General features: G+C 36.4%; 1 protein-coding gene across 1 annotated transcript; it reads left to right on the plus strand.

The window, feature by feature from the left end:
• Positions 1–690: 690 nt before the first annotated feature.
• Positions 691–15,790, plus strand: LOC117341713 (monocarboxylate transporter 12-like). The gene is made up of 7 exons (XM_033903576.1): positions 691–789; positions 9,917–9,989; positions 10,157–10,300; positions 10,654–10,800; positions 13,438–14,258; positions 14,619–14,835; positions 15,447–15,790. The coding sequence occupies exons 2-7, from the start codon at positions 9,926–9,928 to the stop codon at positions 15,599–15,601; spliced, it is 1,548 nt and encodes a 515-aa protein (XP_033759467.1). The 5' UTR covers positions 691–789; positions 9,917–9,925; the 3' UTR covers positions 15,602–15,790.
• Positions 15,791–18,441: the final 2,651 nt, after the last annotated feature.

The raw sequence follows: 18,441 nt of genomic DNA on the forward strand, positions 1-18,441 counted from the left end.
CATATACATATTTATAACAAACCTTTGACTAATGTAGCAATGTCCGACGTTGAGCCCCGTAGATGATCGCGACGATACGTCTATCCCCGGCTAGTTCTCCGCTCCCCCATACACTCCACTTAAATACACTCGCATACACGCCCCTCATGTAGGTATAACATTTTCTTTATAAAGAAGTGATGATTGTTAGTCATCACAGTTCCTCGTTTAGTACTGGTACTGTTTTAGGACTTCGTAGATGTACTTTGAGGTTAAGATAATAACAGAAATAATCATAAGACAACATGGTAATTAAAATATTCGTTTTACAACTGCATATGAACAACATTCATTCTAGTTTGAATCACTGTATTGATACAAACTATTATTAAATCACAATTGAGTTGATAGGGTCAGAGAATAACAGCAGATAACAGAGAGATAGAGAGAGAGGTGATTGGAATTACAAATTACAAGACTCTCTTCAAACATATATGAGCTTGAGATGTTGTTGCTCCCTGTCGTACAAATGTATCGGCGATGGTTGTCGCTTATTGGTATAACCTATGTAGTCAAATAAAAGATACACTTTATCATAGGCCACTGTTATCGGCGTTTCGCTTCTATACAGCATTCTTCGAACACGCTTGATAGAGTACTTGTCAGTATGTCATAGTAGTTGTGAAATATAGGCTAATATGTGTGTAAATACAGACGACGACCCTCTGTCCCACACACATACAGCAGATACAGACCAAGCAGAAGACACACATACCTGACAAGTTAACGTTTGATATCTTCGCCTATAGGGTAAGGACATAACTCACATTGTAGTTAAATTAATTCACGCAATATTTTCACAGGGGAAACAAATTTCATGGTAAATGTATGCACTAGCTTATTGGGTGTTCAGCCTTTGGTAATAAAGACCGCATTTGAACAAACTGTAGCGACAACAAGCGTTATGTGTGATGTCACACAAAGAAAATATATGTGATAACATACAACCTAACATTTGGCTGAGGTCGATACCTCGATTTATCAACACCAAAAAATAATGTTAACGTAGTAGGCGAGGTCAATATTTGTTTGGCCGATCAAGGTATCAATCGAAGGAAAATGCTTCAAGCGTTCACATTTACCAATGATAAAAAAGGCATACACAAAAAGCTTCTCCTTCAACAATCATTTTAATACAACACAGTTGATTAAATTGTTAAATTGATTAAGAGTTTAACTAATGCCTGTATTTATCACACAAAACAGTAGTAGACCTACTGCTGTACTAAATTGTATCATTTCCCGAGTTTGACAGTAAGAATGGTGGTCATACTGTCTATACCTCGGCAATATATGTCTAGTGATATACTGTAAATGTTGAAATTTAATCGAGGGGAATATTCCTTTTAACCAAACATTAAGTATTCCTCAATGTGACATTGTGATCAGATTAATTAAGATAGCGCCTGGAAGAATGATATATTTTTGCTTTTACTTAGAAATAGTACAGTTAACCTGTCCTTGTCATTAAATTATGATTATGTAAATACATTAATGTTATTTGAATAAAATTTCCAACTGAAGCTCAACATTATTTCTTCGAGCATGCCTTGGAAATTCCTGGAACAAAAACTTGTTTCCTAGAAACTAAGAAACAAATGTTTGTTACACCTTTCTTTAGAGATCAAGTTTCTCTGGTTGTTTGTAAATTTTTCCTTGCCTGGTTCGAACGTAGATCTGGAGATGGAAGTTTTTTCATAGTTTTCCATTGGATCAAATGAAATCTCAATATCTTTGTTGAAACACAAAGACTAGATATTTTGGCCAAGTCTCTGTGGCTCCTTCAAATTTCTTCTTGCTCGGAATTAATTATGAATGAGCGGGATGTGTTGGTTATCTCCTTGATCTCTCCAGGTATTTATATCATCATCATCTAGATTTTTTTTAATTATATATGTAGGAAAATAGTCATCTAGACGACACTTGGTTATCATATTTCTAGAGCTGAGCATTAGGGGGGACCTTTCTTGACTGCAAGTTCAGCCGCGACTGGCCAATATATATATATTCAGGTTTTGACAGGGTTCTCCTACCCGGTCATCATTTTTGGCACTATTCCATGCTTTCTTGGCATGTCTCTTTCAGTTGCCCGTATCCAATTTTCTGGATTTCATCTGTTGATGATGGCAACGATGCCAATATATAGTTCACGTAAGCACATCCTTCTGTCTGAAGTTCTGTATCATGATTGTCGTTAGGCGAATATATAAGATAGTGTATGTATTTCTCTTGAGTCTCATTCGGAAGCTCTGTGATCGGTGTAGTAAATTTCTCAAATGCCTCCGCTAAAACTTCCTTTTTTAATCTGAGCGTAGTTCTGATCAGTACTTGTCATTGCCCGCGAGGCGAATGCGACCGCTCTCCATTCATCCTCTTCTTGTTTCCGTGAATTCATTGGATGATAAATCTACTAAAGTTTGAGCTATGTAATGTAAAAATTGGGATGGAGCTGATCTCAGCATTTATAGCAGTGAATGTTCAACACCACTCTCTCTTGACACTGAGTAGGTATCTCAGAGGTTTTGAGATGTCAGCACGTTTTGATGAGAATTCCCAATTTCTCAAGCTGATGTACCATTCATGGCCTCTATCATGCTAAGATCGGTTCTTTCGCTTTCTTTATCAATTATGTGATCTAGGAACAACACCATTTTCTTTGGGGAAGACACATTAATTCTTACTTAGTGATAATTCCAAGCTCTGAAGTATCTCCATGTTTTCCTAGTCTGTTCCAAATATGAGGATGTCGTCCATCTGATATAACAAACCTACAAGTCCTTCTAAGAATGTGTAACTATATTTTGTGAGGTTTCTTTGGATGAAGATATCCTTAATGAAAGTATATGGCAACGGAATTTCCCAAATTGTGCTATGAAGGTGTTAAGTAAAGATTACTCCTCACGCAGTTAAATTTGCCAGTATCCGGATTTTGCATAAAGTTTTGTGAAAAAAAATTGAATTTTTCCACAGACTAAATTATGTGACCTACTGCCGGCATCTGATTTTTCTCTTGACAGTTTTGCGTAGCAAGTGCACATTCTGATTTTAGGAATAACTACGACCATGTCTACACACCAGTCCTTCGACTCTAGAAATTACTTTCAAAACCTCCATTCGTCTCAGTTCTTGCACTCCCCGTCGAACTTTCCTAGTTCTGTGAACAATGAAGAGATTTTAGTTTGCATGTTCAGTTATTCTACTAGCTGTACAATGTTGCATCTCTTGCTTACCGTCTCAACAGTGGTTGTACTACATTCTTAGCTACATATATAGTTTGTTGATATTATGTTTTCCCGTATAATATGCCTCGGAATTGACTTCAAACTGCCAACTCTTTCTGTCGTGCTCATACCGGTATCTTGTCAGCTTGATTTAAACGGCATGTTTTCACCTTCCGGTATACTAGTTCCGGGATAATAGTAACGTCGGCACCGGTATCTATTTTTCAAATTTCCTAAATTTTCTCGTAATTTAGAAAATGTATGCTCCTTGAGTTGGACGATACATGATCAGTTACCGCTCCTAGAAATGCCTTGTCACATTCATCCTGCGATCTCACATCATGCACGCGTTGATTAGTAGAATATGTATTTTGTTCTCCTGCACATCTTTTTCAGTGTCCTATTTTCTGGCAGCCATTAAATTTAGCATCTTTAGCTGGATATCTGTCCCTTGTGTGCAGTTTAGATGAACCTGTCATAGCGAGTGCTATTATTTTCTGATTTATTAGTGTTTTTTTTCTTCTTTTCGTGTTGGCAATACGTTTAACACTTACTTGATCTGTGGCTCCAGTATCATTTCTTACGACTGGCTGTTGTTGTTTTACTGTCTCTGTCTGTCTGACCCGTATAATCACTTTGGTGAGGTTGAATGCCGGGTCAAATTACTGTTTCTTGGACAATCGTCTGTCTCTCAGCCCAACTACTTGTATGTCTTTTATCATCTCGTCTTTTAAAATACCGTAGTCACCCTGTTCTTGGAGAGTATGGAGCGACGTTATAAACGTTCCTATCCCTCCAGTTGCTGACAGCTTCCTCTTTGTTCTTTCGAAGAATATTTCGTCGATTTTCAAGCTGTTTTGTGGTTTTCGAAATCGGCTTTCCCTACATCTAACTTTATAGATTTGTCCTCTGTGAGGCCTGACAATAACAGAATATCATCGGCCTCGGGACCTTGAGTACATCATCGTTTATATATGTTGTGGTTTATGTTTCCTTTTTAGCCCGGAGGAAGTTTTTTCTTTCTCAAATGACCCCTTCCGCAGGTTCTTTGCAATTTAAGGGTCGGCCGAAGTAAATACATTATGAGCATCGTTTCAGTTACAAACATTTGTTCTCACCTTCAATGTTAAATTCGTTTCCGTTTTCTGACACCATGTCGGGTTTTATTTGAGAGACACTGAATTTTGTTGACAGGGAGCCCAAATATAAGTGTTTTTCAAAGGCATTACGATAATAAGCGTTATACAAATAGCCTGAATCAAAACAGAAACTTATTAGCAATGGTTTGTTTCAAATTATAGTCTATTTGATATTAACGCATACCATTCATTAAAACCTCAAAGCATTTAAAAGTCAATTAAGATCCGTTTTTTATCCAAATTTTGACGTTCGCGAATGTCTCGGTCGACCTGCTGTTGCATGCCAAATAATCTTCTTTCTTTCTTGATAAGCGACAATTTCGTGTCGTCCGCCATCTTGTCTTGTCAGACCCCTCCATCAGTAGCAGCATCTTCGACCGGATTACCAAGGTATCCAAAATGTTAATAAAAGGTTCTTGGCAAAGTCAATAATGTAATCAAGTTTGACCGACCCAGGTGGAGCAATGTACACAATCGATGGCAGGTGTCCTCACATGCGATGATCAGATGATTGTGGTCACCAAAGAAGGCACTTGATGAATAAGAAGTAATCACAGATATACACTTCTCCTGGGTGATGAAAAAAAAATCAATAAATAAAATCGTAATTTCACTGGTATTCTAGAAATGTCGTCAGTATCCCTGGTGACAGATTGCCGAAATGGATGGACCGTTTTTGGCGTAATACGGCCGAAATGAAATAACTAAGCGAGGGTTATAGGTTTGCCTAAGAATAGTCATTATCAAATATTTATTGGCATAGTTTTACCTTTCTTCCACGATGACTGGCTTTGAGGAGCTTCAATGATGTCCAGTGGAGACGGTTGGTTGCACCTCACATGGGGCACCCTTAGTTTGATAAATAAATGTGACAGTTCATGACGAGTGGAAGCTAGGAAATCGGAGCCTCAATCGTTTCCGATTGTATTGCTATGGCCTAAAACAGAATGATGACACGGCAGTAAATGAAAATTGAAAGCGGCCGAAAATCCGAGAAGATATCGAATGAAAATTGAAAGCGGCAGAGAATCCGTCATTTTTGGAGGTTATTATAATGTTCCACCTGCGCGTTAGATGGATATCAGCCACTTGATTCATATCATTTTTACCACGTAGACAATTCTGAAACTCAAGAGAGGAAAGAGAGTGGAAATGATATTCTTTTAGAAGTTCCAGAACAATCCCATCACGACGGAAATAAACGTATGGAATACGATACTACTCATAAAGTAGTAGCAAATTAATTAGAAGTGTGAGGTATCAAAACAAATAAGGGTCAAGAAATGCCATATGATAGAAAATAGATTAGAGTCTATCGGACATATCCAGACGGTTATGATCTACCGTATCAAAGGTGGCTTTTACATTGGGGAACGTTGCGTTGGTAATGTTACTATGATGTATCGTAGATTCACACTCTGGGATTATCTATGGATGAGGACAACCAGTAGAAGTTATGTTCTTAGGGTGAAGCCTCGCTGAAGCGGACTTTAAATATGTTGACGGAAAGTCGCTTTTCAAAGAGTTCAAGAGTTTTCCTTCAACAATGTCTCTAACGATCTTTGATGTATTTCCTGCCATTCTTCTTATAGATCGAATCAACTGGCCCACCTTGAGGCATACAGGTACTGTGACGGAAGCAATGATCACGTTACAGAGTCGAGTTGGGTATTGAATATTCAAGCACAATAGTGCACAAAAGTACAATATCATTTATTGAGCTTTTATTTCACACTGGTATTATCATTAATTAACTTTACATCAAACTAAGCAATAAGAATGATAGCAATGGATTGAAATACTGACAACACGTAACGTGTCAGAGACCATCCTTTTTTTAATCCATTAATCTGAGTTGGAGACAAGAGACTATTTTTTTCCGAAAGTGATATCCGGTTATGTATATATCATACTTAACGATTTACAAATTACTTCTCCAAAGGGTTTCATTTTCACCAATAAAACCTATCGGACCTGAAGCTGCTTGATCAATGCTTGCAATAAAATGAAACAAGAAGAGACCCTTGTGTGACATACAGGAAACCTGACAACGGAAACTGGATAAGTGTTTGCTAAGACAACGCCTAGCTCCAACAAGCTTTTATCAATCTAATTCATATCTTATAGTTTTCTGTGAATTCGAAACAAATGTACTTCCCCATTGTCTTCAAGTAACTTTATTTTTCTTCTTTGATTTAGAATTACGGTGTCGTTTACACATCGCTATGCACTCTCCTGTTTTTTCAATATTGCATCATGTACTTCTAGCTGTACTTTTGAATAGCATTCCAAATAAATGCAGGGAAATTTGAATGAACATTTTAATATGATTGATACACCTTTTTGTTTGTAATTAATGTTCATTTTTAACATAGTTAATATATCATTCAGCTGGTTAATGCTGTTTTGATAAATGTTTCTTGATTGCGTCGTTTGCTAATGTTATTTGGTCATAAATAACCTAACCGTCCAGGGATAAAAAACAAAGGAACAAAACGAAATCAATCTCTTACGTCAAGTATTAATAACATAAACTGCTGCCGAACTGCTGTACGTCTAATTAAGTACTGCGCTACATTATTTTTAGACTCTTTCATATTTATTTATGTAGGATAAGGAGAGTTCACTCTCGAGATTACAAAATATGTTGAAACCCGATGCATGTCGAGTTTAGACACGACCGTAATCAAATTGTCAGCATCCGGGGAAAAGAATACTTAAAAAAATCATTTTTACCGAATGTTAATCCGAGAGTTGCTATGGGATTTTGTAACAGTAGACACAGCCACAGAAGCGTCAGTCATAAATATACATTCTCTTAAAGTTTTACCGAGCAGACCTATCGACTTATTACTGGATGATAACGATACACGTACCTACCGAGAAAACATATCGATGACAGATGTCAAATATCAACACAAGCAAACGACCTCGTAAGAGTTGTCCACCTTGGAGACAGATTACTCCGCGTCTGATTGATTAATATTTGTATTTTGATTCATTGAATTTTTGAAAATATTCTCAGATAATTAAGTTTAAGTTGTTAGACACAGCTTCCATTATTTTTTTTCCAATTCAATGAACTGTCTCTTTTCAGTTTACCCTCAAAAGTAGTACCGGCTAGTATAGCGATAAAACATCTTTAATCACAAGTGTGATATACAAATCCGAAGAAAACATTCAAGATTACATAGGTATGTGATAAAAATAATCTGACACTCGTGGCTTGACATATGGAACCTATAAAAAAGTTTAATAATTTGATATACGACGAGCCTTGAAGCGAGTTGCCTATCGAATTATTGAAGAGTTTATCAAATTCCACAAGACATAGCAATTCATGTAAAATATTCTATTCGTAATAGTTGTTGATAATGCTGGAGACAGAGCAGCCTCTTTCAAATAGGTCTAAAATTCATTGCACTCATGTATGTCATCTTATTGCATGAACTACATGTAGAATGGAAGTTTGTCGATTGTACGACTGTACGATTGTAGCATAGGCCGATTCCAGGTCAATGGTTTGCGCACGTTTGTCCATGAGTTTATGGTTAAAAAATAGGATTGTATAAAAGACTAAAGTATTAGCACAATGCATGACAATTCAGAGTTGGATACAGTAGAGTCAAAATCGATTGAGCTGTACCATACAACTGTTTCGGCCTTCTAAGACTCATGAGTGCCTAATGTGATCATTGGAGGTGATCAAAACTCGAAATTTAACAAAAGGTCAAAAGAAATGTCAAAATCGTGTAAGGCGCAACACCCATAACTTCAATAAATCAGAATAAATGCCAGTATTGGTTTTCTAAAGAACATGTGTGCACTATATTCTGAGCATTAAGTGATTAACACTATTGAAATGAATCAAAACATGACAAGCAGGTAACAATATATTCGGGGACTAAAACCTCTACAAGCAGTGTATACGACCTGCTATCTCAAAGGATTGTTCAAAGGACACACAAGGTATTTATTGGAAAAGTTAAAAATAAATTGTGAGTTATGGATACATAGACTTGACCACCAGAATTAACAATAATTCATGTAGTGGGAAGGTTCTGACCACATTTGTCGCTGGTTTTTCATATTTCCTGTGGTCAATGATACTGTGGTAAAAGGATTTAGTGCATTACTCGACTACATGAAATAACATTTCCATGATATGTCTGGTATTTACCGCACTTTGATCCAGGAGTGTAATGCTAATTGTTCTTACATAATGGTTATTATACGGCTATATTTACCAGTAGTAGAAATTCTTGCCATGAGGTTAGCCAGTGTTCATTCCTATTACAGCACAGCAATAGCAACCGCCGTCAATCAAATCTTGTAAATTAGAATAGCATTAATCACGTCAGATATTGAGGGATGGTGAACAATTTCCCGTTATCCTTTTAAAATTCCTTTTACAATTTGCAAATATATATGAAATCCTGCCCGCCAATATCCAAGTCCATTTTTTTTCTTAATATTCTCATATTTTAGATTGCATTCAAGATTTCCTGAAGGTATTTCAATCCTCTCTCTGAACTGAACACCAGCAAAAATTAATCCTTTCATCTGTCTTATGTGGAAACATCGAAGCTTTAAAATATCTTGCCATGGCCTGTTGACCATAGAAGATACGAATTCCCATCATTACCTTAGCATCCTTTTGCTGCAATATCTTTTGCAGTTCTTCGTTCTTCTGCCGACGGCAGACGATACTTGCCCGAAGTCGCCATCTTCGTTGACCGAAAAACACACCTTCAAACGCTTAGAATCAAAGACATAGTACTTCACTAATGGAGACTACTTGGAAAAGGCTAACGAGGAGGTGACATAGTATTAGGGGACGTCGACACGACGAGGGGAATATATCTGCTTGGGTACTATTTTATTGCTCAACGTCCTATCAACAGCTATAGTCATTTATGGACGGCCTCTTCTTTGTACGACACCAGCATAACACCAACCCTGTCACACTCCCTAAAATGCAGAGCGCGAAGCGTTTACCATTTTTATATGTCGCGGCCAGAGAACAGAACCATGGCCTTTCTCACAAGTCCGAATTCTCAACTTAAGGGTATATTCTTGCCCGCTCTTGCACAGGTTGTATTGTTTTTTTTTTTTTTTTTTTGGAGTTTAAGCGTCCTCGCAATAGCTAGGGTTACCTGAGGACAGGTGTCAAGGAGACACCAAGCATAAGAAAACAAAGCATAGAAAAGCATTCCGCAGATAAAGAACAGATGTAATATCCCAAGTGTTTCAATAGAGGGCAGATGATATATTATGGTCTCTTCAGTGTCTCTTTAATAGAAGACACGAGTTGTTATCACATCGAAATGTTATATATGGACATGTTGTACTTGAACCTGGTAGCAGGTCACCCCATATGGTTGCATGTTCTTAACTGAAAAAAAATTAAGATGCCCCCCCCCCCCCCCCCCCCCCCAAAAAGAACGCTGATCCTTGTATTTAAAGCAGATACTGTTATTTATTTTGTTTGCAAACAAAATATTGTTCTTTTAATAGTTGGATACGATGACAGACGCACGAGACGCTCGAATACCGGTGGACAGAGGTTGGGCCTGGATGGTGTTGCTTGGTAAGTGGTGTAAATATAAGCAGTCATATTAAGACTGTTACTTTTAACTCAACGTCCTCTTTGTTAAACAAGAAACTGTATCTCTTCGTATAACTTTTTGTTTAGTTAACAAGGATGATATGCTCTAATGAGGTACGCAGCTAATTTGTTATATTTCATATCAACAGGGTCTTTCGCTATATCCACGATCAATGTAGGGACTGAGAAATCGTTTGGAATCTTCTTCATAGAATTCCTTCGACAATTCAAAGGAACGGTGTTCATGACAGCTATGATTAACACAGTATGGAATGTGGTATTCAGCGTCACAGGTAGGTTTTTAGAACCTTGATCACAAGAAAACCAGTGCAGTAGCAAGGAAACATTTACTTCATAATATGTAAAGTGTGCAACCAATTGTTGTAGAATCGAAGATGGTTTGAAAAAAGTTTTTTTCATCAGCTTGAGATATTGTAGAGAATGCTGTTTACCCACTACAGACTGTGCTTTTATTTTTTTATAAACTGAAGTTCATCAGTAATTGAAGTCTGGATGTAACTGGTAAGTTAGATTAGTAGTATCAAAATATTACAAAGAGATCGTCACATACATTTTTACTCTACTTTATGTATTGTATTGCAAGTCAATCAAGCTCAGGTAATGGAAGTTTAGCTCTCTTTTACAGCGGCATCTGTTCTTCTTATTGGTTTCAAGCGACTGAGTATAAGGGCGTCCGTCTTCCTTGGAATAACACTCTGTACTCTCGGATACGGTATCAGTAGTTTTGCCACTGGGCTGGAATATATTCTTATTTCGCAGAGCATCCTCGTAGGTAAGTTATGCTCTATTTTAACCCTATATTTATTTCTATATTTAAGTCCCTTTAAGATGTTATAGCGCCGGTAATATAATTATATATCTATAATCGTTTATTAGGCAGAAAATCATATAGCAAATATATATAAAGAAAATGTCAAACTTTTGATAGGTGGTTACATCGTAAGATATGTATTTGTTTTTTTAGAAATTTATGAAACGCAACAGCATATACTTTATTACTGCAATATTTTAAAGTAGGGCGTACGTCTATATAAATACGTATGAGACGATAAAAAAGTCCTTTTACTACTGCCAATCTATTTTTAATAAGTGTGCTCTGTTTATGTTCTAAATGATGGTCAGAATGTCCTATTAACATTTGTTTGGAATACTCATTTTTTGTTTTCTTTCTTTAATTTTTTAAATGCTGTTTTTGGCACATCGGTACGAAAAATATTGTGTTTCTTAACTTTGTAACTTTTTGAGCTAGATAGAGCACCGGAATGGGGTGATCACAAAAACAAATAACAAGAAATACATCAAACCTAAGCCTAAACAATGCAATTTTTAGCCATGTGATTAAAATAAAAATGGTCCTGGTAAAATTTTAGCCAATGAAACCGATTTTACAGTTCATGTTAATACAGCAAGTAAACTTTAACAAATACAATTTCATAGCACATAAAATATAATCCTTACATCAGTAAATGACTATATTAACATGATTACCCGTGTTAATTTAAAAAAAAGTAAAGTGTAACCTTCCACCCTTCAACCGTCACTGATAACGCAACCGGTACTGACTCTACCATACTATGGTGTTAATACGAACTTAATCTGTCAGGGGATTACTGAGCGATTGCTGAGGCATATAGTGTAATGTGTACAAATGTGAGGTGATAGGGCCGCACTGGTTATGACAAAGGGCCAAATAACCATTGATGACCACTGATTCGCATGTAAATATTCCTGATATTCTACGATTTAGTATGTAAGATAACTTTACAGACGGAAGGCAGTGAAACTTCGTCTTTATCATTAATAAGATTGCCAATTTAAAAAGGTGGATCGCAAACGCGTTAATAAGGTGCTGATTATCATATTATGTATTACATATTTAGTATATTATCCTTTGTTTTACATAATACCGTGTAATATTTAATCCTTTTCAATAGATGATTTATTGTGTCATCCTTGGTAATATATAATCTTGTGTTAAGTATGATTTCCCGTAATGGTGCTTTGCCATCTCCGTGCATATGACCTCGCTGTCGTTGGAATATTTCTAACTAGATCATATGTGATAACCTAGTGAAAATTACCGCTACTCTGTTTTTTAAGATTTACCTCTGCGTTTCGATACATGTTTCAACTTTCATGTTTATAACTTTTGACAGATCATCAAATTACACCATGATCCATTCAAAGTCATTTGTATATTGTACATATGAAGAACGAGAAGGAAATTGCGATGGACATTTTCATATACAATACACATATCATACAGAATTTATCATTATAGTGCTCATAGGAAAATTTTTATGTTTTTCATTATTTTGGATAATTTTGCCATTTATTTTTGCTTTGTGACAATATTATTTTTTAAAGCTATGTAATGTTATATCAAACAATTGTTAATCATTTGAAAATGATATATATATAATTCATTTCATTTATTGTTTCCGAATTAACTCCTGCCATATGATTGTCCGGTTACATTTGTAAGTTAATTGAGTAACTTAACTGGTCTGACCAGGTATGACACCTAGTCTCAGACAAAGGACAATTAAGTCAATTATATCACCTGTCCGAAAGCTGACCATTCAAATGCCACATGTCAATCTATTGTATCTACTGTTAATTTAATACCATACTGTATAGCTTGTAAGTCAGTTAAGTATCCAGAGCCCAGGCTGTACAGGTTGTTTTGCTGACATTCCGGAAATCGCATGTAGACTCTAACAGTGATTCAATTAATTATATATTTAGACCATATTCGACATCTTGGAATTGATATCTTTTCGACAAAAATATCACAACGACCAGAAATTCGTTGTGATTCACACATGAATGTTCAACCAGTCCCCTATGACAACTTAATGGCGTCTGCATGTTCGGCACCCGTACTTTCCGTTTCCTTCTCTTTTCAACTTTAAAACCGGAAATGTCTTTTTTAAATTGGTGTGTTACAGATCTAGAAAAAAAATGCACCCTTATCTCAAATCAATAATAAAGTTTTGCCAATTGATTGCCATCCTGTATAATATATCATCGTATTGTATGCAATTCTTCCTAATGGTAGTATGACCTTTCCGGGTATATAACCGCATTGTGCAAATGTTTAAGACATCTCTGAATATAACGCATTGATTGCAAATTTAATTCAAATGTACTAGAAATACGTTTGATGTAAAACGGTAAACAGACTGTAGGAGTACCTCCTGTGTTTGAACTGGAATTAGGCATGTTTTCGTTTTAACATTTTTTGATCTGGAGTTTATATTTGTGAACGCGCTTTTCTGGATTTGCTTGTCCCTTAATGACTCCCAATATTGTCAATATATTGTCAATGGGACGTAAAACGATACAAATATAATTTAAGTTGTTTTTAAATTTAAAGTAATCCTTTTCATTATGCCATCTTTTTTAGGTATGGGCGCAGCGTTTAATATTCCACCAATTTATATACTTATTGGAGAATATTTTGACAAGAAAAAAGGGATAGCGAATGCTGTTTTTGTATCCGGAAACTCGCTTGGTGGAGTCATTATGCCACCGCTATATCGGTACATATTTGACGAATATGGACTGCGTGGAGGGCTTCTGATAACTGCTGGTATCACCTTCAATTCTCTGGTAGCTGCAGCTTTGCTTCGCCCGACTTCATTCTACATTGACAACTGTCCACAAAAACCATCCATCGACAGTTTAAATGAAAAATGCTACAAAAGCGAGAAAAGTGACGAAGACCCTAATTCGTCACATCCTTTAATTCAGAAACAAGCATCTGATGAGTTTAACGGATGTACGGATGTTCACACAGACAAAGACGATTCCAATGATAGCGTGGTTAGAATATCCCCCAATTCAAGTAGCGCTAGATATTCCAGTAACAAAGATGTAACATCTAACTGTTATAAGTCTGAAACAATGGAAACCCATGTCACCACAATGGAAGAAGAACAACAAGAGCAAGGATGTTTTATTAAATGTAAAAATAAGATAGATTGTACATTGTTGAAAAACATTTCATTTCTTCTATTTCTAGTAATTTATTGTTTAGGAAACGTAGCGATGATGTGTGCTCACATCTACATTCCAACATATGCCAGAGATATTGGTATAACAGACCAGCGGATTGCTATCATTGTCTCCGTGTATTGTATTTCGGACTTCGTCGGGCGAATTTCAGCAGGGTTTCTAGCTGATCTGTCATGGATCACTGCGGACCATATTGTTGCTCTTTCGCAGGTGAGTGTATCTAAATCAAATCAATACAGAATATTTATTTGTTTCTAATTGATATCAGCTAGAATCTCGGTCATGTTCCACTGAAGGAAATGATAGAAAAAAAGTTATGTTGATAGAATAAAAGTTATGTTGGTTGTTTGGGTTTAACGTCCTCGATTAAGGTCACTTGGCGGCGGTATCCTCGAATGATTATGCCACTGACCTGCGGTTAATCATATCGATTTTCGATCTTGCATTACATTTTTGTTATAATGTCGATATTCCCTGTTGTTTTAAAATATAAGGTAAGACAAAATATCATTTCTAACACTTTAATACTGACGACATCTGTAACAATATGAATTTCTTCGTTTTTCCAAGGTTGCTGTTGGATTGGTCCTTCAGTTTACAGTATACTACACATCATTTCTGCGGTTACTGGTGTTTGCCGCTATACTAGGTTCCACAGCTGGTATGATCGTCGCCCTGTTTCCGCCAATGATGCTGGAGATTGTTGGGAAAGCCCGATATCCCAGTGCTATGGCTATATTTATCCTGATGATATGTTTGTTTGAAGGACTCGCTGTACCTGTGTTAGGTAAGAAAAATGTAGAAGGGGCCAGTTTCCAATAACTTGAGGAAATTCCTTAGCTTAAAATTTTCAATAGGAAGCATTGCATAATTTATAATGCATCTGTAATGCTTTCTAATGGAAATTCTAAGTTAAGGAGTTAAAGGGGTCAGGAGAATTGATAAATAGGGAGAGTCTCTACTAACTGGCAACCACGAAAATATATCTATATTGTTACCCCTTTGCAATCGTACGCGTGATTGACTCTACATAATGTGAGACAAATTTCTGTATATCCCATCTCAGATATGAAATACCACCTCAGCTATAACTGGTAAAGCATTAAGGAATTCATCATGCATGATTAGTAATATAAACACCTGGATGTACTGGTTTTGTCCCTTTTCAACAAGGTATGTCTATCATATATTGTTAATTAAAATTGCTCATTAAATGTATCTATGTCCTGCCACTAAGGTTATCATAATAAAATCCTTGTATCAAATGTATGTATATATGTATGTCCTGTATGTAATGCTCTATGCTACATCTTTATTAGAATAAGTCCTTGTCTTTGTAATTATATATACATGTAACCAAGAAGACATCAACAATGTATTCATTTTATTCTGTTCCAGGTTATTTTCGTGACGTCAATAACACTTTTCATTTTTCTTTTCACCTTATGGGAGCATCATCGTTTGTGTCTGTCGGGCTTCTTATCATCTTTGTTATCTTAAAAAGGAAACGATCCAGGCAGAAACAAGATGTCGTTGATAAAAATGAAGACTAAAGATAATTTCGTGCAGGTAGAGCTTTTAAAATAAAAACCCGATTTCCCGATTGGACGTTCTTAGATACGGGGATCACCTGCTTGACGATAGGGTGTTTCTCCGGTTATTCCGGTTCTTCCCACAGTAAGACCACTCCGTGGGCTTTTACCTGGCCAACAAGAGTGCCTAATTCAAGTGAAAATATCTCGTCGTTGCTGTAAATTAAATAAAATATGTTCAAAAAAATACCTAAACACAATTTATATTGAGGACCTGTCCTTTTTCGTGTCCTGTACAAACCATAACTATTTATAGGTTTTTGTTGCGAGCATGAACAGTTTGTTTGACTCCCTGGAAGGACTTAATACTACCAATGTCTCTTTACCTGATAAGTTTGGCGGTTATCTGTGAAGGTAAAAGTTTAATGGTAACAATTGACAAGTTTTGAAATAAAAAGCTTGTCTACACGATATTCCACACCTAGGCATTACTAATGCGGTTGGGTGTGTGAGGATTTTTTATGGAAACAAACTCATTTAATATTCATTTATTTATCTATATTTTTCTAGGGTGCATGGTTTCTGCTAATTGCTTTCATTAGAAACTACCCGATTGTGTACGTGAACAATATCAAACGTAAATTAGAGAATAGTAAATCTCCACAGAAGAACAGCACTAATTAATCTTCATTGGGTGAACGCTCTTGGCAAAGGTCATATGTTGACACTGATTATCAACACTTTGTCTTTGGTATAAAGATGTTTTTCTCTTCTTTGCCTTGGGCCAGAAAAACTCGATAACAACGTATGTTATAGATATTGGTCACGGAGACCATTGATCTATAGCAAATGTTACCATTGTGTCCGAGAATTGAACAGTTGGCACGAAATAATTGCGCACGTAAGGCAGTTTTTAATTAAATCCCTAAGGTTTCCATCTGAACCATTTCTGACCTTTTAATTATTTACCTAGGGACGAGAATGCGATGTTTTTTACCCAGCTTTGTTAGAGTTCTACAATGGTAGCGTGAATGTTTGTCTCTAATAGAGGAGGTTTCCTGTGAGCATGTATGGGTGAGATACGGAATATAAGTTGTTTTTATGCTTAATTTAGGTAAGGAATATTGGTGGTGTGATTGTTGGGGTAAGTTAAGGGATGTAGGTTGTGTGGATGTTTGGGTTAGGTACGGAGTATTGGTTGTGTGGATGTTTGGGTTAGGTACGGAGTATTGGTTGTGTGGATGTTTGGGTTAGGTACGAAGTATTGGTTGTGTGGATGTTTTGGTTAGGTACGGGGTATCGGTTGTTTAGATGGTTTGGGAAGGTTTAAGATATAGGTTATGTGAAAACTTGATTAAGTATGGAAAAGAGGCTGTGTGGATGCTAAGGTTAGTTAAGTATATAGTTTGTGTGGTTATTTGAATTCGGTACGGGATATAGGTCGTGTAGATGTTTGGGTCAGGTCAGGGGTATATTACAGTTCATATATTATCGACACCCTTGATTAAGTTTATTTCTTCTCTCACAGTTCACCGGTTTATCTCCAATTTTAGACGTGAGAGATTTCTCTGTCAATCCCTTGGTTATGATAGAATGCACGCGCTAACCTTCTGAACCTGAAGTACTGACGGAAGTACATTTTGAGTGACGTCACTAACATTTCCCGCATTGTAATAATAGTATATGTTAAATATGCGTATGAGACACAGAGTTTTGTGAAATGAGAAGATGTTCTGTTGTTAACATCAGAATAGTATCACCGATACCTTATTTCAGTGTCTGTTTGAATAAGTATACTGTATTGATTTTAGACCCATGTTTTCTTGTGTAATGATATTTTGGGGTTGTGATGGGTACTTCTTCAAATGAGGATATTCCTGAGCCGACCATGTGTATTTGTTTACAAATATGCCTTGACCACCGATTTGATATGCAATTATTTGAAGTGGTGGGAGAAAATAATCATTCCCTACCTAGAGAGTGTGACAAAGAAATCTCAACCTGAGGGGGAATTTATGAACGTCCAACCCGAGGCTTGCCGAGGGTTGGACATTCATGAATTTCCCCGACGGTTGAGATTTCTTTTTCACTACCACAAGGTAGAGGAACATTCTATTATTCTGTTGATGCAATTGGATAAATATTTCCTGGTATGAATATACTTGTGTTCGCTACATTTGTTATTCTTCTTTAGAATTACGATTCCTACAATCAAGAGATCGAGAAGGACGGAATAGCTGTATGATTGAGTTATACCTCTTCCTAAATTGATATTGATATGTGCTATTCGGTTATGTTTAATGTACAAAGGGAACTAAAACCTATTTACATAAGTGTTTTTTTTCAAGGAAAGATTTTGTATGATATGTGTTCTAAAATATATAAATTTGGTCTTAAAATAAGCAGATAGTAATGGCGAGGCTGCTTTGGTTGCACAGCCTGCCTTCTCATTACTGGGTATTCCCACTAGTCCAGGAACCCAGCATGATCCGATAAGATATTGAGTGGTAATGCTGTGTAGTAACATTAGTGTTTAAAATGTTGTCTAGTCTTTCTAGAAGAGGGAGGAAGTTTTGTCAGAAATTGTCGTCCATATATTTTATTTTAGTTTTGATGTCTTTGAGAGTGAATTAGATAGAAACGGGTCCTGCAGAGAATATCAACATTAATTAATCATTTGGCATATGACCATCCCATAGACGAGGATTTTTTTCGGAAGGCTACGATATATTCTTTGCTTCGGCTACCTCGTAGTCGGTATTGAAACCGTCAGTATAGAATAGTAAATATTTCTGAGATTTTGTGTCGGATAAAAATTGTCTCGTAAAGGGAAAGATCAATCCAAGTGAATTTAACAGCCA

The sequence above is a fragment of the Pecten maximus genome, chromosome 14, assembly GCF_902652985.1.
Source record: "Pecten maximus chromosome 14, xPecMax1.1, whole genome shotgun sequence".
In the NCBI taxonomy this organism is placed as follows: Eukaryota; Metazoa; Mollusca; class Bivalvia; order Pectinida; family Pectinidae; genus Pecten; species Pecten maximus.

Excerpts from the sequence above, each read along its gene's own strand:
- LOC117341713 (XM_033903576.1), top strand. The coding sequence starts at position 9,926 with ATGACAGACGCACGAGACGCTCGAATACCGGTGGACAGAGGTTGGGCC. Across the intron at positions 10,301-10,653 it reads TGTGGTATTCAGCGTCACAG|CGGCATCTGTTCTTCTTATT; the intron begins GTAGGTTTTTAG and ends TCTCTTTTACAG. Across the intron at positions 14,836-15,446 it reads ACTCGCTGTACCTGTGTTAG|GTTATTTTCGTGACGTCAAT; the intron begins GTAAGAAAAATG and ends ATTCTGTTCCAG.